Genomic DNA, 26,173 nt, shown 5'->3' with positions numbered 1-26,173 from the left:
ACACCCACGCGTGTAGCGGACCGGAATCCACTCCGCGTTTTCCGAGGAGCGCGGGGTTCCGGCCCTCTCGTAAGGGGGCGGAGCAGGAAGCCGCCACTTCCGGTTCTAGATTCGGCCCTCCCGGGTTTCCGGCGTCCGGCGCTGGTACGTACGCTCCCTTCTGCTCACAGCCGCCCCCCGCCCCCACGAAAGCCCGCTGCTAGAGGGCATCCTGCCCGCCGTTAGTGGCGCTCGACCCCGGCTTTTCCGGAGGGTTGGGTGTTGCCAAAGCGTTTGAGAGGTCGGGGGTAAGGGACCAGAGGTGGCTATAAGAGTCTGTGCTTGCTTGCAAAGGGGACCCGTGTGGGGAGAATGAGACACGCTGTGGGGAGCACTGGAACACAACTTTATTCCCACACGATTAGATCCGCTTCCCGCGTCGGTCTAGCCGACGGTCCTCCCCCTCGGAGGTCCCCAGGCCAGCTGCCGCTTCCTTCGTCCAGTAGTTCTTTGGTCGAACACTTGCCTTTGAGTACTTAGGACAAAAAAAAAGGACTGATTTCTTGTGCTGAGCGCCCTCCAGTGGGCGCCCGGCCCTGTGCCCGAGCGGGGACACAGCAGTGGACAGATAGGCACGTTCTTGCCTTTGAGGAGCCGACAGCCCGGGAGGGGAGACAGGCATCTAACAACGGCTCGCACAGTCACTCAAATACAACTGTGGTGAACCGCACAAGAGGGACACGCGGCGGTCTGAGGGAGTAAGGAGGCTGACCTGGTGTGGAGCCTAAGAAGGGCGAGGGTGGCCCAGACAACGGGAACAGACCGGGGAAGGTGGGAGCCATTGGAAAAAAAGAAATAGCCATCGGTGTGGCGAACACTGAGGGAAGGGCCGGAGGGCACCAGGTGGGGTTGAAGAGGCAAGCAGTGGCTCTAGCGCGGCAGATGCCTAGGCCAGGACAAGAAATGGATTTGGCTTCTAGAGCACTGGTTCTCCAAGTGTGGCCCTTGTCCCAGAGGTCCTGGAGACTATTTCGGTGGGTGTGCGAAGTTAAGGCCATTCATAACAACACTAAGATGTTATTTGCCTTTTTCACTCTCTCTCAAAAAAAAAAATGTACACTGGAGCTTTCCAGAAGCTATTGACATCATTGTCCTCCCAGCTCATGGAACGCGGGCTTGCTTACTAAGCAATTTATGCTACTAGAACTTACTAAGTAAGTAGCATAACTTAGTAAGTTCCAGTAGCATAAATATCTATGGTTTATCACCCACATAACCAAAAGCTCTTTAGAGTTCTTGACAATTTTTAAGCGGTCCCGAGATTTAAAAATTTTGAGACCCACTGCCTTAGAGCTCTAAGAAAGGAAATGCTATAGGTTTGTGTCCTTTGGCAAAGCATTCCAGCTGCTCTGTGGAGAGAGACTGGAGGGAGCATGAGCAGATGATGGTGTACTATTTGGGGACGCTACTGCAGTAGCTCAGGCCAGAGATGATGGTGGCTTCCCCAGGATGGTGATGAGTGCCCTCACTGTGCTTTCTGGAAGAGAAATAAAAAGGAGGTGAGGAATTCCAGGTTTCAGAAAGCCAGGTGAAATGCTCATGATCAGTCCAGAGATAAATGAACCCTCGTGGGCACAGAGGGTGGCAGAGGAACGGGGCTAACGGTTTCTGTCAGTTTTCTGCCTGGCAGACACTTATTTTCATCCTTACACTCAAGGAAGGAAACCGAGGTGTTAAGTAGAATATTCAAGGTGGCAGGAGTTAACCCAGGTCTGTGTGAATTCCAAATCCAGGGTAGACTTTGGGATGAGGAGTCCTTGGGTAAGGAGTTACAGGGAGGGGCTCAAATGAGAATGGAAAGAAAAGAAGGAGAGCTGTTACCTTCTCCTTTGAATCCTTCAAAGTGGACTTGTAGGCAGCTGCGGAGAGAGATTGAGAAGGGATGGTATGAGGGAGTGGTAGGGCAGAAGAGGGACAGGTGTCAGGTTTCTGGGAGTAGGCAGGGACTGTCACTGTGGCAGGGAGGGTCACACTCACCTGCCCAGCCCAGCGCTTTGATGAGCCCGAGGAGGAGAAAGGCAGACAGGAAGAGGCCCACGCCGTCCTCTAGGGAGGGCCCAGAGAGACCTGGCAGGTGGAAGGGGGGCAGAGAGTGAACTCAGTAGTATCCTCCCAGGTGCCCACCCCTGGCTGCTCCATCCTTCTGACTCCTACCTGCCACCTCCAGGGTGACCTCGGCGCTGCGCCCCAAGGCAGGCAGGGTGGGGTGGTGGATGCGACAGGCATAGCGTGCCCCATGGTGTTTGGCCGTGACTGGGTTGGGCTGCAGGTGCGCAGAGAGGCTGACAGAGCCATCCGAGTGGTGGCGCAGGGCAGAGAGCCACCTCTGCCCCTCAGCCTTCTGAAAGCTGCCCTCTGGGCCACCCCGGAGCTCCCACTTCACCTCCAGGCCCTCGGAGGGATAGAAGTGGGACACGTGGCAGAGCAATTCGGGGGGTGCCTCCCCGGGGGCAGCCCATACAAGAGGTGCCGGCGTCAGGGATACTTTGGGGCGCTCTGGGGAGAAAATAGGAAAGGAGCATGGGGGGGGAATCAGTCCACATCTGTCCTCCCTCAGAGACCGTCAGTTTGCCCTATGGCTTCCCCCAAACTGAGGTGGGTTTGGGTTTTTTCTTCCAGGATGGGGAACCTGCTATCTCCCCCCTGGTGCTTCACAGGAAACCCCATGCTAAAACCCTTATTCTCAGGGATCCCCTATTCCTCAGATTCGGGAACCTTCATCCCAGTCACTCAGATTCCCAGGGACCTCCACCCATTGCCCCTCTGACTCCCAGGGACCCCAGTCTTTCCCACCACTCACCCAGCACTGTCTTCTCCCCTATCCCTCTGCCATCATGGTGTCGCCATAATCCCAGTGCCCACCGTTTGCCCGTGGGGACCCCTGTACCACAACTCACTCTGTACAGCAAGCTCCAGGGTGACCTGCCCTTGCAGGTATGGCAGGTGTACAGTGGCCTGATAGGCGCCCTCCTGGAAGGGCTGTACTGCAGGCAGCTGGAGGGTCCCATTGCCAGTCCATGGACCCCATGGCTCATCATCATCCCAAGCGGCAAACGCCACTGCCCCCTCTTGGGCAGCTGGCATCTGCTCACCCAGCCCTGGAGTTGCAGCCAGGAGTAGGTGCCCCTTTCCCAGGTGCTGGCGTCGCCACTCCAGCCCAAAGGGAGGGGGGCCAGGGGCCAGAGATGTAGCGGCCTCAGAGCTGGGGGGCATGTAGGCAAAGTTCAAGTCCAGCAGAGCATCTTGTCCCAGTTGGATCCGAGGGGTAGGGGTGTGGGTGAGGACAGTCAGCACAGCTGGGGAAGATGAGAAGAGGAGGAAGTGGAAGGGGCACATGAAGGGCAGAAAGAAAGGAAAAACACAGAGAAATAGAGTTATAGGGAGGACCCAACTCGAATTCACCCACCCCTCAGAGGACACCTCCTTTTCTGATACTCACCATCTTCTAGTCCTCCCTGCACATCCCCTTTGTTCTGGGCCTGCGTGGACCCAGAGTGAGCAGACAGGTCTAGAATAGGGTCAGTGAGTGGGCACAGCCGTTGAAGGCTGGGCTGAGCACATAGCCCACTCGAGTTCTGGGGACAGTGGGCTCTGAGTGCACTTCTGACACAGCCTGAACCAGTCCAGTCTCCATGCACCGCCCTTAAAGAGCCAGGCCTTTCTTGGTTCACTCGAGAAGACTGTGATGACTCAGGGCTGTCAGTCCTCTGGTGCTGTACAGAGCGCTTACTGACTCTGGAAGGTTCTGGCTCTAGCCTAGACCTGAACACAGACCTCTGTGCTCTACTGAGGAAGGGTACACTAGTTAAGTGCCTGGAACCTGGCCACCCTGGTTAATCCCCACTCTGCCTCTATATGGCCCGGTGGATGGTTGTTTCACGTTGCCGTGGCTCAGCTTAATCTCCTAAATAATGAGATAATAATGATGATAATAGTACCTGTCTCATGGGGTTGTAATGAGGGTTAAATCATTTAATGCCTCTTGCCACCCAGATTTATTCAGTTCCGGATTCTGAATAACAAGGACACCTGTGGGGTCACCTGGGTGGCTCAGAGGGTTAAGCGTCTGCCTTCGGCTCAGGTCATGATCCCAGCGTCCTGGGATCAAGCCCCACATCGGGCTCCCTGCTCAGCGGGAAGCCTGCTTATCCCTCTCCCACTCCCCCTGCTTGTGTTCCCTCTCTGGCTGTGTACTTCTCTGTCAAATAAATAAAATCTTAAAAAAAAAAAAAAAAAAAAACAAGGACACCTGTATCTGAAAGGTGCTTCGAACAGTGCCCAGAATACAGTAAGTCCACCAAAGTGTTTGCGGTGATTACATCTAACCGTCTGCCAGACCAACTTAACATGCCCCAACTCAACAGCATCTCTGCAGCCTTCCCTTGCCCAGCTCCAATGCCCATTCCTCCTGCCTTGATGAATGATCACCAGCAGCCCCCCAGACACTAAAGGCAAACACTCAGGAGTCACAAATTCTCTCACTCAACTAATATTTACTGAGCACCTACAATGTTCAAGGTAGAGGACAGAGCAGTGAATGAGACAGAAAGTCTCAAGAAACTTCCCTCAAGTTTCTTACAGTCTAGTAAGGGAGACAGATGAGCAAATTGGCAAATATAACGTACCATGTGCTGTCCCCACCAGTCTTCCAAAGAGATCCCACTCTGTCTCCAGCTCAAGTTCTCACCACCATACATTAGGACAATTACAACCTCCTCTCAGGTCTTCCTATCCTCAATCTCCCTGTTCTTCAATTCATCCGCCACCCTGGAGCCACAAGGTGTGGCTACAAGTCTGATCAGGTCACGTACCTGTTTAAAAAACCCAGCTACCTGCGGAGCCAGCCACTAAAGGCACAGGCTGGAGATAAATGAGCCCGGCTCAAGTCCCAGCCCAGCTTCTTACAAGCTGGCGGTTCTCAGACAAGTTCCCCAAGTGCTCTGTCTCAGATTTCTTCATCTGTGACATGGAGATGATATCAGTACCTTGTTTCGATGGTTGTTGAGAGGAATAAATGAGGTTATGCCAATAAAATGCTAGGACCTGGCTATAAGAGGAATAAATGAGATTATGCCAATAAAATGCCAGTACCTGGCTATAGAAAATGCTCAATAAATGTTAGGTGTTGCTATTTCCATTACTGCCATCATCATCCTCATGGACTTGCTTGGCATCTCAGGAAAATCGTTCATCTATATTTTTCTCATTAGTCCAGTGATCTGATCCTTGCCTAACTTTGTAAGAATCAAGTAAAATAGCAGGCTTTTGGAATAATGGCATGCGTGTGTGTGTACACACACACACACACAAAACTTCTGATGATTCACTGTTACCTATAAAGCCCAGATCTCAGGGTACTTGACAATCCAGCCCCCAACCCACCCTTCCAGACTTCTCATGCACCCTAAGAACTGGCTCCAAAGAATCCCTCTCTCGTGGCTAGTAGAAACTCTAATCATTGGGCCTTTCTTTGCTATGGTCATGAGTTTCCTTCAGGGCCCTCCCCATTATCTCCCAAATATCTAAATACTCCATGTCCCTCAAGGTCAGTTCTACTGCTCCTTCTTCCCAGAAATGTCGGTCCTTCACATAAAAGTAATCTTCTCTTGTGATTTTGTAATTTTTAATCCTAGTTTCTGAGCCCCACAAAGTTAAACTTCTCTCGGGGCGCCTGGGTGGCTCAGTCGTTGAGCGTCTGCCTTCGGCTCGGGCCATGATCCCGGGGTCCTGGGATCGAGCCCCGCATCGGGCTCCCTGCTCCGCGGGAAGCCTGCTTCTCCCTCTCCCGCTGCCCCTGCTTGTGTTCTCTCTCTCTCTCTCTGTCAAATAAATAAATAAAATCTTTAAAAAAAAAAAAAAGTTAAACTTCTCTCAACCACATGGGACAGTTTTTGTTCAATAAAGTAAAAAGGTAGGCAATTCACTTCATTTATCAAAATCCAGAAACATACTTTTGAATTGTTAAAAACAATCCACAGGATTAATAAACAAAATCTGAAGGTTTTACAGTTTAACCCTTAACCTAACAGTGCTCTTTAATATCGGTTGATGGAGCAATTTTAGACCTGCATCCCACAAACTGGACTCTGAGAAATACCAATGTAAATACAACAGGGCCAGAACACGAAGGAAATTTGTACCTGTTTTTACAGCTTGCATTACATAGGTTTTTGCTTTTCTGTTAATAAAGTGAATGGTAGGGGCGCCTGGGTGGCTCAGTCATTAAGCGTCTGCCTTCAGCTCAGGTCATGATCCCAGGGTCCTGGGATCAAGCCCCACATCGGGCTCCCTGCTCAGCAGGAAGCCGGTTTCACCCTCTCCCACTCCCCCTGCTTGTGTGCACACACTCTCTTTCTCTCAAATAAATAAAATCTTAAAAAAAATAAACTGAATGGTAACAACTATTATAAAGCATTACTGAAAAAATTTAAACCCAAATCTAATCAAGTTTCTAGATCTATCAAATTCATAGGAAGTATGGAAGAAAAAGGAACAAGGAGGAAAATGACACAATGAAGAAATACTTGGCCAAATACAGAATGTGGAAAGTTATACAGGACAAGTGACAAACCACTAGCATGCGGGGGGGGGGGGGCGGTGCGAGGCAATTATAAAATAATGGAGACTTAAGAGAGAAAACTGTTATGGACTCAATGTCTGTGGTACCCCCCCCAAGTTCGTTTGTTAAAGCCTTAACCTGCAACGTGACTATACTTTTGACCCTTGAACAGCACAGGTTTGAACTGCGAGGGTCCACTTATATGCAGGGGTTTTTTACAGTACAGTCCTACAAATACATTTTCTTCTCCTATGATTAATTTTCTTTTTTTAAATGTTTTTTATTTATTTATTCATGAGAGTCAGAGAGAGAGAGAGAGAGGCAGAGGGAGAAGCAGGCTTCCCGCGGAGCAGGGAGCCCGATGCGAGACTCGATCCCCTGGGATCATGACCTGAGCCAAAGGCAGACGCCCAACCATCTGAGCCACCCAGGTGCCTCTATGATTAATTTTCTTAATAACACTTTCTTTTCTCTAGCTTACTTTATTATAAAAATACAGTATATAATACATACAACATATAAAATATGTTAATCAACTTTATGTTATCGGTAAGGTTTCTTGTCAACAGTAGGCTATGAGTGGTTAAGTTTTGGGGGAGTCAAGTGTATGCAGATTTTCGACTGCTGGGGGTGGGGTCAGCGCCTATAAAACCGCCTCCCTGCCCCCCCCCACACACACAGTTTTTCAAAGGTCAACTGTATTTGGAGATAGGGGCTGTGAAGAGGTGATCATGGTCAAATGAGATAATTAACACAGGTCTCTACCTGATATGCTGGAGTCCTTTCAAGAAGAGGAAGAAACACCAGAGTTCCCTCTCTCTCCTCCATGTGAGAACACAGCCAGAAGTGGCCATGTGCAACCACAAGGGTGGAGCTCTCTTATCAGACACCAACCCTGCTAGCATCTTGATCTTAGACTTGACCTGGGACTTCTAGCCTCCAGAGCTGTGAGAAAATAAATTTAAGACACCCAGTCTATGATATTTTGCTATGGTAACCCAAGCAGATGCAAGAACCAAATGTAATATATAGAGAGGCCTGTTTTCGATCCTGATTCAAGCAAATCTACTGTAAAATAACATCACTGAGAAATTGGGAAATTTTTAATATGGGCTAGGAATTAAGTGATATTAAAGAATTATTGTTTGTTATGACAATGGTTTCTTTTAAGTCCTTATTTGATAGAGATGCTTACTGAAGTACTTATGAGTAAAATCATATGATGCCTGGTATATACTTTAAAACACTTCAAAAAAAGGAAATAGATGGGAGGAGAGTCGGCAAAACAATGTGGTAAAACCTACTAACTACACAAGTGGGGGATGGGTCTATGGGGTTCATTCGACCATTCTCTCTACTTTTATGTGTCTTTGAAATTTTCCATAACAATGTATTAAAAGAACGATGAGAATTAAAAAACCATACACACGAAGTATGTTAGGACAGTGTCAACTTTAAAGTGTCAACACTTTAAAGTATTTGCTAAGAAATACTGTATAAATGTATATTAGTAAACTTACCAATGATCTGTACCCCTAAAGGATTCATTTTAAATCTTACGTTAAAACAACAACTTTCATTTTCTTCAATCCCCAATCAAGCAGAAATGCTTGAAAAGAAAGACTGAGCACAATAACTAGTTTTTACCCCCAGGGGTCTATGAGAAGCAAAAAATCTTCCCACCTGGGCCCTCCATGGCTCCTACCTACACTTCTCTCATGGCCCAAATTGTCTTCTGCTCTATTTCACAATTAACCATGACAAATCTGCCAAAAACCTTGAGAGCAGAATCTACATCTGATCACCTTCTTGACCCTTAAAAGTGCCCAGGGCCACCTCAGAGATTCTGATTTAATTCGCCTGGAGTGGGACAATTCAGTATATTTTAGAAACTTCCAAGAGGACTCTTATTTGCAGCCTGGACTGAGAACCAACTGGGCCCTAATTTCTCCTTGGTGTTAATAAATATTGAACCAGTGAATAAATTAACAAAGTGCCTCCCCTGAGAGTCACAACAACGGAAAGGCAGAGGGGAAATAGCATCCACATTTATAGTTGGAAAAACTGACTCAGAGAGAAAAGCATCTTCTTACCCCCCATCTCGGTGGAGCCAGCAGCCCTGGGAAATACTCTTCCCCACTGGAGAGAGCTACTAGCCCCACAAGGAGCAGTTTGCCTCCACCCGTGCCTAGGATGGGGCCTGGGAACTTAGAATGGCAGCATAGGCAGAGGTGATGGGTGGGTGCTGAGTCCCTTTCCCTGGTCCTGTGGGTGATTCACTCTCAGGGAGGGGGGTGGCTGGAAAGTGGTCCTGGGGAAGGGAGAAGGGAGTGGTTGGCCTGCCAGTTTTTTTAACAAAAAATCGCACAAGAGGCACCTGGCTGGCTCAGTTGGAAGAGCATTGTGGCTCTTGATCTCAGGGTCTTGAGTTTGAGCCCAATACTGGGTATTGTAAGAGATACTTACATACATATATACATACATAAACTTTAAATAAACTTAAAATTCACAAGGCTGAGGGAAGCCAAAGACTCTACTGGTATCCTACCCACCCTCTGCTGCAAGAATGGTGAGCCCCTAGGTACCCCATTCTTGCTTTATCCGCCCACTCCCTCCTCAAGCCTCAGCTCAGCAAAGTGCCAGATCCTTGCCCGTCAAACAGCATTGCACCATGCAGTAAGTGATGCTTTCAGTGGGAGCCGTCAGGCCGCCTGCCCGGTCTCTTCCGCCCAGTCCAGCCCACCATTTGGTGACCACATTATCAGCGCATCCTCCCTCATGAGCCATGGGGAAGGGGCTGGCAAGAAAGTTCAACGCGCTGGAGTGCAAGAGCCTTTGCCTTGCTAAGTGCCACAGCTCCGGATGTGGGCACAGGTGGGGCTTGGACGCTGGTTTCTGAAACAGGGAAAACCTTAAAGATGGCAGTGTCTATCTAGCAAGACACAGATCTGGTAGGAGAGGAGAAAAAAAGTTCTTGCTTCTGAGCCCCTCCCAGCCCCAGCCCCTTACAATTTTCTCAAGGTCCAGTGTCAGGAAAGTCAGACTTTCTCCAAAGCTCAGCCCTCCGGAACTCCACGAAACCCCGCCCCTAAACCCAGGATTGTGATTATTTTATTTGTTTGAAACTGGGCAGGAGCTAGAAGAAGCCGTTTAGATCAATTAAACAATCCTAGCCGAACCGCCTCGCTTTACATATAAGGCAACTAAGCCCCGATTGGGCAAACGAGTTCACAGCGCGAGTCCCAGGCTGATCTAGACCCTTAGAATCTACCCACTCCTCTCCACCCCCCCCCCCCCCCCGCTACCTGTTGCCAAGGTGATGAGAGCAGGCTCGGGCTGAGGCTCGGACTGTGGTCTCAGGAGGCTGGAGAGGCTGAAGATCGGGCTGGACATGCTGACCATGAGCCAAGTCCCGTCCAGGGACCGTGGGCAGCTCTGCTCGGGGGTCAGGCCCCTGGCCCAAATCGCCGAAGCGGGGAGCGGGACGTAGCGGCTCAGCTCGCAGTGTGGCGCGGGGGCGTCCGAGGGGTACCGCCTGAAGGCAGCCTGGAGTGCTCCCGCGGGGTCTGTGAGCCGGCAGAAGGGAGTTGCTGCTGCAGTCGCCGCCAGGAAAGTGACGGGGAGGGCAGCGTCCAGGGAATCCCGAATGCACAAACTACCCAGTAGTGAGAGATTTAGAGGTAATCCAGACTCATCTTACAGGGGGAAACTGAGGCCCGAGGTCACAGCGCCACCTAAAGAGGAGGGGGTTTCGGTGGAAGTGACAGAGTTGAGGGCGAGTCCGGGATGACTCACCATGCACTTTGAGGTAGAGCTCGGGTTCGAGGTCCGGTCGGGGAGGTGGGGTCCCCGGGCCCTGGCGTAGCAGCAGTGCAGCGGGTTTCTTGGTCAGGCGGCCCCCGCCCGCATCCTCCACCAACCAGCACTCTATCACCGCGGGTCCCGCCGAGACGGCGGTCACCAAGGCTGGGGGAGAGGGGCACGAGTGAGGGGGCGACCCGCCCCCCAGCGTCCGGCGCGTCGTGGGCTCACCTCCCTCCGCCTCCCCCTTGTTCTTGGGCAAAGAGTCTCGGGGTTCGCTCACCCAAAGCCACGGTGAGGGGCAGAGACAGGGGCTTCATGGCGCCGCGATCTGCTCAGCCCCGAAGCCTCCACTTCTCCCTTTCACTTTCACTTCCCTTGAAAGGCCGGCAGGAGAGGCGGAGGAAGTCCCCTCTCCGGTTGGGTGAGGGCACGTGAGCTGCAGGTGCTTTCCGCACTGGCCGGGTAGGGATCCCGAAACTGTATCTCCGGTTCGGTCCTGGGGACCTCGGGCCCCGCCCCGCCCTCTTGGCCCACAGAGCACCACCCAGTCCCGGGGCCCTCCCCAACCCTAGGCTCCTCCTCCCTCCGTGCCCTGCCCCCCAGACTCTACTTCCCAGAGTTCGGTTACTCCGCCTTCCCCCACCTGCGCCGGGGCTGCAGCAAACACAGAGGGGCTGTTGGTAAGCCGAGTGAAATGACCAATAAATATTTTAATCACCATTTAAAAAAAATAAGATTTAAAATAAAAACCTTGTATTCTTACGACTTCCTCCCTCCTTGTCTTCACTCCCTCCTCAGTGAGAATCCAGTTGGGGGGCCTCCAAGGAGGGATAGGAGGGATGAGGGTGGAAATATAGGGCACGTCCTTAGGGACGTGGGGTGGGTTCTAGGACAAGGGCGGGGCTCAAAGGCCTGGTCCCCACAAAAACACACACAGAGACTTCATGTACAGACTACAACCACCTGACCCTTGACCCTGTGACTCCAGAATGCTCCATGGCGCCCTCTCCCTCCCCCCGACCATATGTGCCCCAGTCTGGAGCTGGGGCTTCAGTGTATGCATCTGGGAAGAAGGAAGGACTCAGTTCCGGGGATACGTCGTGGGAGAGTGGCTGAGGAATGGAATGGGGCGGCCGATGGTGCAAGACGGGTCCCTCTCCCACAATATATACAAGTCCACAGAGATACGGAAGACATTAAGCGTGGTGGGAGATCACCTGAGGGGCCACAGCGCCCCTGGCTTGTGCTCCCTGTTTCCTCCATCCGGAAAGCTACCTCCGGGAGCCTGCCGCCTCAGTTCGTTCCTCCACCTCCACCAAAGCCCATCTCCACCTTGTGGACGCTGGGTGGGGACCAGACCCTTCGGCTGGACTGGGGCGTGGCTCCACTCGCCTCGTCGCCGCTGCCCCCGCCCCCTCCAGGGGATTCTCTCTTGGGTGGCAAGGCTGGCCCGGAGGGTCCCCCGGGTCCCGGCCCGCCCCCGCCCCCGCCCAGGCGGTGCCGGCGCTCACAGTGTCCCCGGTGGCGCATGAAGCTGTCTCGCCACATGAACTTCTTGGCGCAGACGCCACACTCGTAGGGTTTGAGGCCTGTGTGTGTCTTCATGTGCTCGGTCAGGTGGTGCTTCATCTTAAACTTTTTGTTGCACACGGGGCAGTCAAAGGGCCGCAGGTTGAGGTGCATATTCACATGGCGATCGCGCATGCTCTTGTGGGAGAAGGCCTTCCCACAGTGGCACAAAAAGATCTTATTCCCATCCCCGCTGCCTGTCCCTCCAGGGGTCCCCCCGGCACCACCCGGCATGCCCAGGGCCCCTGCCGAGGTGCCCCCCAGGGTCACCGCCCCGTGTTCGGCTTGGTTCCCTGGTGGCTGGCCTGGAGCCTGTGAGGAGGAGGAAGATGAAGACGATGGGAAGACCAGGATGTGGTTGCCCTGCATGTCCAGGGGAAGCAGGGGCCTCGGAGGGTGGGAGGGGGCATAGGAGGAAGGGGTTGGCCCCCCTGAATCATCAAGCCCTGCCCCGGGACCCCCACCCTCATAAGAGCCAAAGTCATTGGAAGACTCACAGAAATTGACCTGCTCTTCTCCCTTGTCCGGGGGCTCAGTCAGGGTCCGGACATCACTTATGCTAAGAGTAGCCTCAGGTCCTCCGGCCTCAGGAACCCGTGAGCCACCCCCCAGCTCTTCATCTTCATCATCCTCACAGGTCAACACCAGGTCTTCCTCCTCCTCATCCTCTTCCAGATCTGCGTCTTGGGGAACCAGGGGTGCTGGTGCTGGGCTGCTTCCACCCCGCTTCACGTATACCCAGTGCTTCTGTGGCATGATGCTGGGTGGTGCGTAGGTGGGTCGCCGGAGCCCAGCCCCAGGAACCACAGCACCCCTCCCATCCCCGCCGTCGTCACAGAGCTCATCTGCCTCCAGCAGCAGCTTCCCAGAGGTAGCCCCCCCACTGCCAACCACAGGGGCTGGGAATACAGGGCCACCTCCGCGACGCTCCCCACCGCCCACTGCAGAAGCCGCAAATGCCTCTTGGGAGGAAGATGAGAAATCAGTGGACTCTCGGGGGCTGAAGTAGTTGCTGCTGCTGGGGGACTGATTCTCACTGGCCCGGCTGGAGGCATGGGAGCGCACAGAGCCCATGGTGGCAGGGGCCACGGTAGCCCCGCTCCCTGATGGGACCCCAGCACCAGGGACAGTGGCAGAGGTGGCTGCAGCAGTGGTGACGGTGGTGGTGGCTGAGGCCCGGCCTTCGCGGAGGAGTTCAGTGCACTTATCCACGATGTGCCACATTTGGAGCACCGACCCCACTGTGAGGAAGTTGACAATGTCAGCAGCAGCCATGCTGAGGCGGCCAGTGTAAGCCGAAGCCAGGACAGTCTCGAAGGCGCCTGGGTCCATGACGCTGGGCAGCGAGATGGAGGTCATGCCCTTGAGTAAAACCTGGTCGTGGAAGTAAGGGGAGGAGGCAGCCAGGACAGCACGATGAGCCCTGAACTCTCGGCCCTGCACTCGGATGGACACGTCGCAGAGCTGGCCCTGTAGCCGCTGCTGATTGAGGGATTCCAGGAGGGCACTGGTCACCTCAGGGAAGGACACGTGTACCACTGCAGCGGCAGGCAGGGGTAGTGGGGGTGGGGCCAGTGATAGAGGCAGGGGGAGTGCTGCCCCACTGGGAGAGAGAGGAGATGGCTCCATGGCGTGGAGGGAGGGGGTACCCCCCCAGCCACAGGAACAAGGGAAGGAGGAGGGCGGCCGGGGGGGTCTCTGGGAAGAAAAAGAGAGAAGAATGGTAACATCTCATAATGACACAGCCCTTCCCTTTACAGTTTAAAAACATGGTCACACCTGAGTAATTCCCCACAACAACACTGTAAGGTAAGTATCCCTAACCCTATTTGACAGACAGCAAACTGAGGCTCAGAAAGATTACGACATTATCCAAGATCACACAGCCAGTAAGTGACAGTGCCAGCAAACGCAGATGTCCTGACTCCAAATCCAGTGCTCTTTCCTTGGAGATTAGAGAAATGAGGTGTTCTTGGGGAATGGAGTGCCTCTCCTCGTAATTTCCCATTTGCCTGAGAGGCTGAGTTTCCATTTACCTTATTGGTGTTTTGCACCCTTTTATTGGGAGGGGGCAAGTCTGTTCCTGTACTGAGAACCATCCCCCCATTCATGTGTTTTTTAGGCTATGCAACCCCCCCAAGCTCTTCCGCGAGCCAAGGCCCCCTTTGCCCCCCTTTGCCCCCCGCCCCCCGGCTTACCTCTAGCCCCGCCCTCAGGACACGCCCCTTGGCCCTTTCGGCCCCGCCTCTTCAAGGCCCACCCCCGTGACCCTCTCGGCCCCGCCCCTTGTCTACCCCCGCCCACACCGGACCCCGCCCCCCTCTGCTCCGCCCCAAGCGCTACTTCGACCTCCTCTCCCACCCGGAAGGCGCCCCCCAACGCCGCGCGTCCCCGCTTACCGGGCCGCGCGCCCCCGGGCCCCCCCGCCCCTCACTCGGCGGCCAGAGCCGCAGCCTGGGCCCCTCCCGCCGCCATCTTGCGCCGACTCCCTCCGCCCTCCGCCTCCGCTCCGCCTCCCGCCCCTCCGGCTTTAAAGGGACAGGCGGGCACCCCCGCCCGTGCCGCTGGGCAATACTCGGCCGACTCGGCAACTTCTCCTTTAAAGAACAGCTGTCTCATTCCACCTTAAAGGTACCAGGCCTCTTCCGCCGCTGAAGAACTCAGGGCTTGGTGGTTCGGCCGAAGCACTCATTCCCCTTTAATTCTGTAAGTCTGCCCTTCCCATTGGCCAAGGGTCTTGGCCATCGCTGCGTAGGCTCCGCCTCTGAACTGTGGCCATTAGTCAGTTTGCGGGATCTAATCGCCCGGCTCTCCCAGCTCTGACAGTCCCCTTGGAGCCCCGCCCCCTTCCTCCGGGCACGGATTGGCCAAATAACCTTGAGTCGGCCCCTGATTGGCCTTTTTACTCCTACCGCTCAAAGTGACAAAGTAAAGCGCGTTCCGGACACCGAAGCACGTTTTTTTTTTAGTGCCTGGCAGAGGGCAAGGGGAAGGCCTGAGGGCGAGGGAACTCCGAGAGAGGCAATCTAAGGACAGGCTACAAAGGACAGCTCCAAGGGGTAGCCAGGGGTCAGGGTAACCCTGAACCAGAGAACAGCTGGTGCCAAGCGGTGAGCATAGAAGGACAAGGAAAACACAAGGATACAATAAGAAAAGAACTTTATTGTTTATTAATGTTTCTGTGTAAAACTTAAGTTTTTGTTGGTTTTTTGTTTTGTTTTTTTTTTTAAAAGAAACACCACCAAAAGGGGATTAGCTCAGTCAATCCCTTCCTCAGTCATCAGCTTCCCACCATCGTCCAAATACTATCCCAAAACATTTTGGAGGCTGGGAGGGGGAGGAGAGGCAGCTAATCAGAGTCTGAGAGCACGATGATCTCCTCTGGATCGCACTGTGTGGCCACACTCATCTGCAGGGAGTGAGAGACAGAGTCAGAAAGAGACGTCTGGAATATAAGGGGAGGAGAAGCAGAGGGAAGGACTTATCAGAGATTAAAAATAGGGGTGAGGAAAAAGGAAGAGAGAAGATGTGGTGTAATATTCAGATGAATATTAGGGGTTAGTGGGGAAGAAAGGAAAGGAGAGCCAGTCAGCCATGAAACTAAACAATGAAAGAGAATCAAGTTAGGGAAAAACTGCCTCCCTCTCTTACCTTGTAAGTACCAGGCCGGGAGGGTAGTGAATGGGGGGTTTGGGACAACCGGGCTGGAGATGGGCTACAGAGGGAGCTGGTCACCAGGCCATGGCTAGGAGAGTCCACTCTCGTCGAGGAATCAGCAACTGGGGCCATGGAAGTCAGGGGAGAAGGTGGGCTGGACAGGGTAGGTATCTTCTTCCCGTTCTTCTCATGCACTGCCCTTTGCCTTTCCACATAGCTGGGGACAGAAACACAAATATGTAGGGGGGGGTATGGAGAGCCTGAGGCTGGAGGGGTGGCGTACAGTCTCTCCCAGCAGCCCCAGTTCCTTAATACTCTCAGAAAGCCCCCTGTAATCTCTCCTTGGCCTCTGTCCCCCTCCTCCTTGTTGTTGTTACCTGTTTCCCAGTGGCCCTGTTCCAGTTTGCTTCTCCTTCCGAGACTTCTTGCAGGGGGGACAGGAATCTCCCCAGGTGTGAGGAGAGACGCCTCCATTGAAGGAAGTGGAGGTGACCATGGCTGCTCCATTCTCCAAGACAGTGGTGAGGGGGTCCTCTGATTGCTTCCTAGAAGAGGAAATGTCCCTCTCCTCAGGGGAAGGGGTGGTATCCAGGGGCAAGGCTTCAATCTCTAGCTCAAAGAGCTGAGACACAGGGCTCTCCTCCTCCAGGGGTAACTCCTCGAGGTGTTCTCCACTGCTTTCAGCATCTACGCTGGAGGGCGCCAAAGGCTCTTCTGACAGTGAAGACGGTGACACCATGAGTCCTTTGTTTTGCTGTTCCCCCCCAGACCTGCTGATCCCTTTGCTAGGTTCCAGATTATTTTCAGTGGACATCCGTGATGGGGACATGGGGCTCCTGTCTCCATCCTGGCCTAGAAAAGAAGAGAAGAGGGGAGAGGCAGCATGAGACTCCGGGAAAGAATACTGCTGAGAGTAAGGGGAGGAAGGGAAGGGTCTCAAGCAGGTGGTTCACATCCAACAGAGTAGAGGGAACTGACACACAAGGGGATTGTTCCCGACATACCTGCTTCCTCCTCCTCCTCCTCCTCCTCCTCCTCCTCTTCATCGGCCCCCTGACCTTCCTGCATCTGTTCGAGATCCTCCTCTTCTTCAGAATCTGTGGCCTCCTCTTCTTCCTCCTCCTCCTCCTCTTCTTCCTCCTCTTCCTCTTCTTCCTCTTCCTCATCACTTTCCTCGTCTTCTTCATCATCCGTCTCGGGCTTGGAAGGGGTAGGGCACTCCTGGGATGCCATTCCACTAGGGCCCTGGGGGACAGAGGGGTTTCTCTAAGGAATCCCTTGCCCCAGAGGGTCTGGCTCTCGAGTCCCCTCTGCACTCTTCCCCCTCGGTGAGCCTGAGACCCCTGCTGGCCAGTGCCGGGGAAGGACAAGGTCTGTCGGAAGGGTTTATCCCTTCCGTACCTCACCAGAATCCAAGGAGGCTTTCGGGGGGTCTGCAGTGTGGGAAGAGGTAGCTCGAGGAAGCCGAGCTCTTCTCTTCTGCCTCTCGCCCTCCTCACTCTTGTCTTGCATCATTGCATACTTGGAGATGACCTCATCCAGCCGGCTCATAGCCAAGCTCCGGTTTTCTCGCAAGCGCCGGGCTAAGGCAGGATCCGACAATGCAGGATCAATGCCTACGTGGGAAGACATAAAGTCAGAGTACTCAGCCCAAACCCCAGAAGACGGGAGTAGAGAGATGCCCCCTCCACCAAACATCTGACATATAAGGGTTATCGACAGGCATCTCACTAATCCCTACCTGGCCTATAGTCATCTGTGAGGTGACAGCCAAAGTTGTAGATGAGATCAAGGTGGCGTCGCTCCTGTAACCTGATGCCTACATCTCGGAAGGCGTCCTGAGCCATGAGCTGGAGCTGCTGTCGGGGGAGGCCGAGGCTATGGCGAGCAGCTGCCTTCTCCACAGCCCGCAGCACATCTCCATAGTCAGGGAAGGTATCTGGCCCCGGTTTGTTGATGAGCCGCTCAATGCGCCTGTTAACCTCTGGATAGCGGGTGCCACGGTAGGGGATGCGTTGCTCTATGACACGGCCCGTCAGGGAAGAACAGTCTTTGAGCTCACACAGCCGCCCAAAGAGGCGGATCAGCTTACGCTTCAATCTTGCTTCCTGCAGGTACGTGGAGTCTGGGTCGTCCAATTCTGAGAGATCCAACTCCTTTTCCTGCAGCCGCCGGATCTCTGCCACATAGAGCGCTAGCAGCTGCTCCAAGCGCTGGATCTGCCGCCGGGAACCACGGGTCCTTGGGGCCTCAGAGGCAGTGGTCTTGGCATTTGTGGGGTCCGAGGAGGGGTCTGTGGGAGGGTTATTCCCAGAGGGTTCACTAGAGGCGGTGGCAGCAGGGGCCAGGTTCAGCTTCTTCTTGGCTGAATGGGCCTTGAGAACAGTGCAGAGCTCATTAATGTAGACATAGAGCTTAGCTGGCCGACTCCGGGCCCGAGACAGGACCCGAGAGAGGATGTTGCAGAACTCCGCCGAGGCCAAAAACACAGAGTGGGCACGCTGCTGCCGGTTATAGAGGAAGGGGACCACCTCAGGGTGGTCTGCTGTCTGCGTCTTACACAGGTCAAGGAACTAAAGGGTTCAGAGGAGGAAGGGAGGGGGAAAGAGACAAGGGGAGGGGTTGAGAGAAAGAAGGTGAGGCGGGGGTTAGTGGGGAAGAAAGGAAAGGAGAGCCAGTCAGCCATCCCCCTCCCTGGGGCCCAAGAATCTTCTCCCCTAAAGCTCACCTCTTCAAACAGCTTCTCATTCTCCAACTTGTAGCATTTCTTGCCGCCAGAACTACTGCTTCCTCCAGCCCCATGGGGCTGGGAGGAGCCAGGGGCTTCTGCCCTGGGTGAGGCCGGATTGGGGGGTGGGTGGGAGGGCCCTGGCTGAGCAGCTGCTTCATCTTCGTCATCATCATCCAGCACGATGATGCTGTTAGCGGTGGCCATGGGGGGTCAAATCCCCCGAAGGGAGGAAGTGTTGGGGATTTCGGGATTCCTGCTGGAAGGGGATGGGGCCTCAGAAAGAGCCCCTCCAGCACAGCCCATCCCTTCATCTCACGCATTTCCCAATCTTCTTGGGCTTCAGTAACACCCAGCCCTGCCCAACAGTGTCCTCACCGCCTATCTTCAGCAACTATTAGTACCAGACGCTTTTCTGGCTTTCTACTACGGGAGCCCCAAACCACCTGAAAACCTTAAGTTCCCCACCCCCAGCTCCACCCCTCCTGTCGTTATCCAGTCTCTGTTTCGTCTTCCCCACTATCTCTCATACTTGCCAAGTTGATTCTTCCAACCCCTGGACCATCTCCCCCATTGCCCTCTGGATTTCCTCGACATTCCCTCACACAGATACCACACCCCCGTCAGCACCACCTCACGAGCCTTCCCCCTTTCGCTCTCAAACGCGTCAAATCCAATCCACACCCGCACCCCATCCTAAAGAATCACCCCTAACTCCTAGACTCTGAGGCGAAGGAGGTTCCCTCCCAACAATCCATTCCCCTTTTTCCTCCTTGAATTATCCTCACACTCCACCCTCTGACGGGTCTCCTCAAACCCGGGCGTTAGGTTGGAGAGATCTCACCTCAAGTCCCCTCCCTCTCACCCCACCCGATTTCTCCCATTCTCTCTCTGTGACCTGTAACCGACTGCGAGCCCAGCACTGAACTCTCCCGATTCCTCTCAGATCCCAACCCCGCGTCCGACCCCTTCCCCTGAATGAGCTTCCCGCCAAGTCCCCCTCCCCCAGTTCAGCCCCCCGGCCGCCCCACTCCCCTTCAGGGATTGGAAGGAAGGTACCAGAGCTTGCCCCTCAGACTCAGCGTCCGGGACTCCCCAGTACCTCTCCCTCGACATTCCCGCCCCCGCCTTCGCTCCCCGCACGGTCCGGCCCCCACCTCAGAAACGGTCTCTCGAGGCGACCCTCGCTGCTGATCTCAGAACCTCGCATGGTTCCCTCCGCCTTCCTTCCCCCTCCCACCGCAGGCCCTTCTCTGGACCGGAAGTCGCAGGGTTTCCGCCTCCAGCCACCTAGACGCGGCCATATTGTCGTACGGCGCCCGGCCCGGCCGCGGCCGGAAGTGGAGGTAGGCCCGCCCCACCTCCAGTGCCGCCCACACGGTCGGGGGCCCCCTTTCCTGTGACCAGTAGAGGGCGGGCTTGTCCCCGCGGGGCGTCCCAAAGTACCTGGGGGACGCCATCTTGCCGTACGGTATTGGCTACGCCCGAGGTCGGGCGCGCAGCCGACGGAGCTCTTTTCACCCGGTGCTTCTGCGACTCTGCCAATCAGAAACTTCCTGCATCCGGCCCAACCGCCAGCGGGTCGCGTGCGGGAAGGACTGAGCCACCTTTCCAAGTAAGGGAGGGGGAACGGAACAGGACAGCTAAGGAATTGTGCCCTCCAAGACTGCGCAGGGATGCAGGGAAGAGCGAGAATCTCTTAAGAAGGAAAAAAAAAAAAAACCCTCTTCCTTCCGCTGGGCCATTGACCAGCCTTCCGGCGCTGCTTTCCTACCTGCCAGGTACCCTTTCCACGGCTTAATCGACTGCGCCTGCCCCTTCCCTTCTGCTGGCTGCGCGCTCCCTTGCCGCTGTCCAGCAGCTACTTCTACTTCCAGGTGCCTACGGCTCCCAAGCGTGAAATCATAACACATGCATACAAATTAGCACAATGAGCTATACAAATGTGTTATTATTATTGCTGTTCTTATTGATTTCTCTTTAAGCGCCTCCACGGAACTGATGACCAACCAAGCAGGTGGGACCTAGGTGGCTGTCCGTTCTTTTCTGGAGGGGGTCCCCGACGTGCGGGCAGTGATGACCTGGAGGCCGTGCTTTGTCCAGGAGCTCCAGGGCCTTAGGACGGCGATATGGGGCGGGAGCTTTGAGGAGAATCTGTGCAAATTGCCGCTGTGAGGGCTGTCAGATGAAATGACACTTGTAAAATACCTTGGGTTAGGGTTACGACTCGTCTCCTTCTCTTCCTCTGGGAGAGCTGAGGAAAGAACGAAGAGATAAGAAACTGATTTCGACGCCCGCCTCGCCCGCACCCCCATCTCACGCAACTACAGGAAGGCCGGAAGGACTGGTGGAGGCCAGGCTGGGTCCAAATATGAGCTTATGGGGAAGTCAGACCGGTTAACACGGAGATTCCCGTCTCCTGCAACCTTTCACATTCCACAAGTGGTGAGCATCTTGCCACTTTCTAGGACCGCAGAGGTCCTTATATCCCTAAGCCCTCAGAGTACCAGGACCTCAAACCCTCCCTTCCATTAAACAATCCCACACCGTGTCTAAACCTATAGTCTTCAAATTAGGGAACATGAAAACCCTTCAAGAGAGTACTCAGACTTAGGAGATAGAGGAATTTAATTTCCAGATGCTCAACTTTCGCAAAATTGGTCTTACTGAGTAAATGCCTGCAGTAGAGGTTCTCCTTCTTCCTGTTTCCTTTTCTAATAGACTTTCTCCTTCTTAAAAAAAAAAAGTACGCAGATGTACCTCATTTTATTGTGCTTCACAGATATTGTGGGCTTTTTTTTTTTACATAAATTGAAGGTTTGCCTTGAGCAAATCTTTCAGCAGCACTTTCCTTTTAAAAAAATCTATTTTTAAGTAATCTCTACATCCAACGTGGGGCTCAAACTTACAACCCCCAAGATCAAGAGTTGTGTGCTCTAGGGACTAAGCCAGCCAGGTGCCCCAACTGGCACCATTTTTCTAACAGCATTTGCTCATTTTGTGTCTCTGTGTCACATTTTGATAAGTATTGCAATATTTCAATTTTTTTCATTATTTTTTATTTTTTAATTAAATATTTTATTTATTTATTTATTTGAGAGAGAGAATGACATAGAGTACATGAGAGGGGGGAGGGTCAGAGGGAGAAGCAGACTCCCTGCTCAGCAGGAAGCCCGATGCGGGACTCGATCCCAGTACTCCAGGATCATGGCCTGAGCCGAAGGCAGTCGCTCAACCAACTGAGCAACCCAGGCACCTTTTTTTTTTTTTTAAGATTTTACTTATTTTTTATTTGACAGAGAGAGAGACACAGCGAGAGAGGGAACACAAGCAGGGGGAGTGGGAGAGGGAGAAGCAGGCTTCCCGCCGAGCAGAGAGCCTGATGTGGGGCTTGATCCCAGGACCCTGGGACCATGACCTGAGCCAAAGGCAGACGCTTAACGACTGAGCCACCCAGGTGCCCCAAATTTTTTCATTATTTTTATATTTGTTATGGTGATATGTGATCAGTGGTTTTTGATGTTATTATTGTCACTGTTTTTGGAATACCACAAATGACACCCATATAAGACTGAACTTAATAAATATTGTGTGTTCTTATTGTTCCACCAACCAGCTGTTCTCCCATCTCTCTCCCTCTTATCAGCCTCCCCTATTCTCTGAGACACAACAATATTGAAATTAGGCCAATTAATAACCCTACAATGGCCCTCTAAGTGTTCAAGTGAAAGGAAGAGTCACCTGTCTTTCGCTTTAAATCAAAAGCTAGAAATGATTAAGCTTAGTGAGGACGGCATGTTGAAAGCTGAGATAGGCTGAAAGCTAGGCCTCTCGTGCCAAGCAGTCAGGCTGTGAATGCAAAGGAAAAGTTCTTGTAGGAAATTAAAAGTGCCTCTCCAATGAATACATGAATGTTAAGGAAAACAGCCTTATTGTTGATATGGAGGAAGCTTGAGTGGTCTGGATAGAAGATCAAACCAGCCACAACATTCCCTTAAGCCACAGCCAAACTCTCAGAGACCCTAACTGTCTTTAATTCTATGAAGGCTGAGAGAGGTGAGGAAGCTTCAGAAGAAGATTTCGAGACTTACAGTGGTTGATTCATGCGGTATAAAGAGAGAAGCCATCTTTATAACATAAAAGTGCAAGGTGAAACAGCAGGTGCTGATGTAGAAGATATAGCGAGTTATCTAGAAGATCTAGCTGAGATAATTAAGGAAAGTAACTACACTAAACAACAGATTTTCAGTGTAGATGAAACAGTCTTATATTGGAAGAAGATACTATCTAGGACTTTCATAGATAGAGAGAAGTCAGTGCCTGGCCTCAAAGCTTCAAATGACAGACTTACTCTCTTGTTAAGGGTAATGCAGCTGGGGACATTAAGTTAAAGCCATTGCTCACTTGCCATTCCAAAAATCCTAGAGGCCTTAAGAATTTTGCTAAATCTGCTCTGCCTGTGCTCTATAAATAAAAACAAAGATGTGCTGGATGACAGCACATCTCTTGACAACAGATCTCCTGCTCAGAAAGAAAGATTCCTTACTGTTACTGCTCATTGAAAATGCGCTTGGTTATCCAAGAGCTCTGATGAAGATGTACAATGAGATTAATATTGTTTTCATGCCTGCTAAACACAGCATCCATTCCGCAGACCATGGATCAAGGAGTAATTCTGACATTTAAGTCTTATTATTTCAGAATACATTTCATAAGGCTGTCGCTGGCATACATAGTGATTCTTCTAATGGATCTGGGGAGAGTAAATTGAAAACCTTCTTGAAAGGATTCATCAATGTAGATGCCATTAAGAACATTCGTGATTCATAGGACAAGGTCAAAATATCAACATTAATAAGAGTTTTGAAGAAGCTGATTCCAACTTTCATGGATGACTTTGAGGGGTTCAAGACAGTGGAGGAAGTAACCACAGATGTTGTAGAAATGGCTAGAGAACTAGAATCAGAAGTAGAACCTCAAGATGGGACTGAACTGACTGCAATCTCAAGATTAAACTTCAGCAGATGAGCTGCTTCTTATGGGTGAGCAAAAAAAGTTTTCTTGAGATGAAATCTCTTGGTGAAGATGCTATTAAGATCATTCAAATGACAACAAAGGATTTTTTTTTAGGATTTTATTTATTTGGAAGAGACAGAACGAGAGCGGGGAGGGTCAGAGGGAGAAGCAGACTCCCCGCTGAGCAGGGAGCCCGATGTGGGACTCCATCCCGGAACTCCAGGATCATGACCTGAGCTGAAGGCAGACACTTAACCAACTGAGCCACCCAGGCGCCCGACAACAAAGGATTTAGAATATTACATAAACTTAGTTGATAAGTTAGCAGCAGGGTTTGAGAGGATTGACTCTAATTTTGAAAGTTCTGTGGGTAAAATGCTATCAAACAGCATCGCAAGCTACCGAAAAGTCATTTGTAAAAGTAACAGTCAACTGATGCGGCAAACCTCCTTGTTGTCTTATTTTAAGAAATTGGCACAGCCATCCCAACCTTCAGCAACCACCACCCTGATCAGTCAGCAGCCTCAGCATCTAGGAAAGACCCTTCACCAGCAAAAAGATTAAAACTCCCTGAAAGCTCAGATGATGCTTGGCATCTTTTAGCAATAAAGTATTTTTATTTTATTTTTTATTTTTGAGAGAGAGAGAGAGAGTGTGTGTGTGTGTGTGTGTGTGTGTGTGTGTGTGTGTGTGTGTGTAACCGGGTGGGGAGGGGCAAAGGGAGAGGGGGAGAGAGAATGCCAAGCAGTCTCCACACGCAGCACAGAGCCCAACACGGGGCTCGATTTCATGACCCTGAGATCATGTCCCAAACAGAAATCAAGAGTTGAATGCTTAACTGACTGAGCCATGCAGGTGCTCCACAATAAAGTATTTTTAAATTAAGGTATGTACATTGGTTTTTTTAAAGACATAATGCTATTGCACACTTAATAGACTATAGTGTAAACATAACTTTTATATGCACTGGGAAACCAAAAAAGTTCCTTTGACTTGTTTTATTTCGGTATTTGCTTTGTTGTGGTGTCTGGAACTGAACCTGCAAATCTCCGAGGTATGGCTGTGGTTGTCAATCATTAAATCTTACCTTGTCTTAAATAAAGAAACACATAGTGGGGCGCCTGGGTGGCTCAGTCAGTAAGCGCCTGTCTTTGACTCAGGTCACGATCCAGGCTCCCTGCTCAGTGGGAAGTCTGCTTCTCCCACTCCCTTTCCCTCTGTCCCTTCCCCCAGCTCATACTTTCCCTCTCTCTCAAATAAATAAATAAAAAACAAACAAATAGCCTCATACTTTCCCTCTCACTCTCTCAAATAAGTAAATAAAATCTTAAACACACACACACACATAGCCTATTTCTTTCATCAAGATACCATAAACACCCCCTCTCCTATCTCCTTAAAAATGTACTTTTAATTTTTAACCATGTTTAAATATGTGTGCAATCTTTGCCATTTAATCAGTTCTGTTCTCATAATAATTATAATGATAGCACAGAAGAAATTTTTAAAAAACCTTTTCTGTCTATGGTCACAAGAAAAAAAATACTTTTCATCTCAATTAAACTATATGTATATTCAGGCAAGAATGATAGATTGGTCAATAAAAGATTTTCAAGTATATAAGCCTAAAATTATCTTTGGGGAAGTGGACTGGTAATAGGTGTTCAAGGAGAAAAGAGAGTCATGAAAGAAGGAAAGGAATAATCCCAATTGTTAGGAGCTAGTTTATCTATTTTTAAATGGGTAGTGGTGAGTATCAAGTCACTCTGATACTACCCTTCCCCTGGACGTTTAAAGGGTGATCCGTTTTATTTTTAAATGTGAATGTTTTCAATATGCCAGAAATCACATCCTTGAAACAATTTTAGTTTATGATGAAAAATTTTAGATGGTTACTTACAAATATGTGAGAAGTACAAACTTCTTCAAAATGATTTTCCGGAGTGTAGATGCAAAAAATTTAAGACAGCTGCTCTGAGCTCTCCCAGTGTCCCCTCCACAGCCCCCAACAGTCCTGTTTCCCTCCCCTCTCACCTCTGTAGCAGGGGAAGAGAATGTTTATGGGAAAGGTGGTCGCAATTCCAGCTCCTCCTTCTGAGGTGTTCTCAGGGGCCAGTCCCCAAACTCTGTTCATGGCAGCAGCGACAGCAGCGGACGAACAGTCTCTAGTGTCAGGAGTGTGAGGGTGAGGGCCAGGAAGATAATGAAGGCCTTGTCCAAGGCCTGGTGCAGGGGACTCCTCGGAGGACAGGGACCCTGGGCAAGTGCCAGGAACACAGACTCCTCAGCCACATCACCCTCCTCGTCTGCCATACTAACTCATAGTCTGACAGCTGACTGGATCAGGGAGGCTGGGAGGGAAGCCCTTGCTCAGCGACACCAGGATTAAGGGGCATGGCAGCAGCAAGCCCTGCACCTGTTGGGCTTGACCCTAATTCCCCCACCAAAGGGAGAGAAAGGAGAGAAGAGCCTCTGAGCCTTTGAAACCATCGTACAATCATGCAGTGCAATGTGAATGGTCTGGACTAGATGATTCATAAAGTCCATCCGCCTTTACTATAACTGGGACCTGGCAACTGAAGGCCCAACACAGAGACAGGCAAGCTGGAACTGCTGAAGTCATTCTAGGTCTCCGGGCTCAGGGCCCGACGTCTTGGGGCCCTACAGATAGAGAGTGAGCAAGCGGAGCTAGCTAGTACCCTACGGTTGAGCCACTGTCAGCCCACTCCAGCTTTACAGTGGGTGGTGAGAAAAGGCCCAAGGGAAGGGCTCTCCTAACCCAGGTGGGTGGGAAAGGGCAG

At 51.9% G+C, this 26,173-nt stretch overlaps 4 protein-coding genes across 6 annotated transcripts; all 4 read right to left on the bottom strand.

The window, feature by feature from the left end:
* Positions 1-364: 364 nt before the first annotated feature.
* On the bottom strand, positions 365-10,894 carry TAPBP (TAP binding protein). The gene is made up of 8 exons (XM_028120628.2): positions 10,683-10,894; positions 10,394-10,564; positions 9,904-10,164; positions 2,937-3,335; positions 2,194-2,535; positions 2,017-2,106; positions 1,861-1,898; positions 365-1,516 (listed from the first exon to the last, which is right to left on the bottom strand). Exons 1-8 carry the CDS (start codon positions 10,717-10,719, stop codon positions 1,505-1,507), a joined length of 1,350 nt encoding a protein of 449 aa, XP_027976429.1. The 5' UTR covers positions 10,720-10,894; the 3' UTR covers positions 365-1,504.
* Positions 10,895-11,092: 198 nt separating this feature from the next.
* Positions 11,093-14,451, bottom strand: ZBTB22 (zinc finger and BTB domain containing 22). The gene is made up of 2 exons (XM_028120627.2): positions 14,371-14,451; positions 11,093-13,669 (listed from the first exon to the last, which is right to left on the bottom strand). The coding sequence occupies exon 2, from the start codon at positions 13,598-13,600 to the stop codon at positions 11,696-11,698; it is 1,905 nt and encodes a 634-aa protein (XP_027976428.1). The 5' UTR covers positions 13,601-13,669; positions 14,371-14,451; the 3' UTR covers positions 11,093-11,695.
* Positions 14,452-15,113: 662 nt separating this feature from the next.
* On the bottom strand, positions 15,114-19,603 carry DAXX (death domain associated protein). 3 transcript variants are annotated; one of them, XM_028120727.2, is made up of 8 exons: positions 19,514-19,603; positions 18,357-18,615; positions 17,370-18,201; positions 17,030-17,244; positions 16,633-16,873; positions 16,006-16,480; positions 15,623-15,845; positions 15,114-15,380 (listed from the first exon to the last, which is right to left on the bottom strand). In XM_028120727.2, the coding sequence occupies exons 2-8, from the start codon at positions 18,561-18,563 to the stop codon at positions 15,321-15,323; spliced, it is 2,253 nt and encodes a 750-aa protein (XP_027976528.2). In that variant the 5' UTR covers positions 18,564-18,615; positions 19,514-19,603; the 3' UTR covers positions 15,114-15,320. The 3 variants fall into 3 exon arrangements, with proteins under 3 accessions (XP_027976528.2, XP_027976531.2, XP_027976530.2); XM_028120730.2 differs by having other exon boundaries at positions 16,687-16,873; XM_028120729.2 differs by having other exon boundaries at positions 18,357-18,612; positions 19,514-19,596.
* A 5,827-nt stretch (positions 19,604-25,430) lies between these two features.
* Positions 25,431-25,685, bottom strand: SMIM40 (small integral membrane protein 40). Its single transcript, XM_088023765.1, is given in 1 exon segment — positions 25,431-25,685. A coding segment is annotated over 1 exon segment (255 nt).
* Between the last annotated feature and the right edge of the window lie 488 nt (positions 25,686-26,173).

The sequence above is a fragment of the Eumetopias jubatus genome, unplaced genomic scaffold (genome assembly GCF_037043125.1).
Source record: "Eumetopias jubatus isolate StellerSeaLion01/CBP00866 unplaced genomic scaffold, mEumJub1_p1.0 scaffold_6, whole genome shotgun sequence".
Classification (NCBI taxonomy): domain Eukaryota; kingdom Metazoa; phylum Chordata; class Mammalia; order Carnivora; family Otariidae; genus Eumetopias; species Eumetopias jubatus.
The sequence above is the reverse complement of the archived record's forward strand: the minus strand, read 5'-3'. Positions and strand labels throughout refer to the sequence as shown.

Bases quoted from the DNA above. Each gene is read 5' to 3' on its own strand.
- ZBTB22 (XM_028120627.2), bottom strand. From the start codon at position 13,600: ATGGAGCCATCTCCTCTCTCTCCCAGTGGGGCAGCACTCCCCCTGCCT.
- DAXX (XM_028120727.2), bottom strand. From the start codon at position 18,563: ATGGCCACCGCTAACAGCATCATCGTGCTGGATGATGATGACGAAGAT. The intron at 18,202-18,356 runs GTGAGCTTTAGG...TGAACCCTTTAG, and splicing joins ATGAGAAGCTGTTTGAAGAG to TTCCTTGACCTGTGTAAGAC. The intron at 16,481-16,632 runs GTATGTCGGGAA...CTTCTTTTCTAG, and splicing joins GGAGGAGGAGGAGGAAGCAG to GCCAGGATGGAGACAGGAGC.
- TAPBP (XM_028120628.2), bottom strand. From the start codon at position 10,719: ATGAAGCCCCTGTCTCTGCCCCTCACCGTGGCTTTGG. The intron at 10,165-10,393 runs GTGAGTCATCCC...GCCGGCTCACAG, and splicing joins GCTCTACCTCAAAGTGCATG to ACCCCGCGGGAGCACTCCAG. The intron at 3,336-9,903 runs GTAGCGGGGGGG...CATCTTCCCCAG, and splicing joins TCTCATCACCTTGGCAACAG to CTGTGCTGACTGTCCTCACC.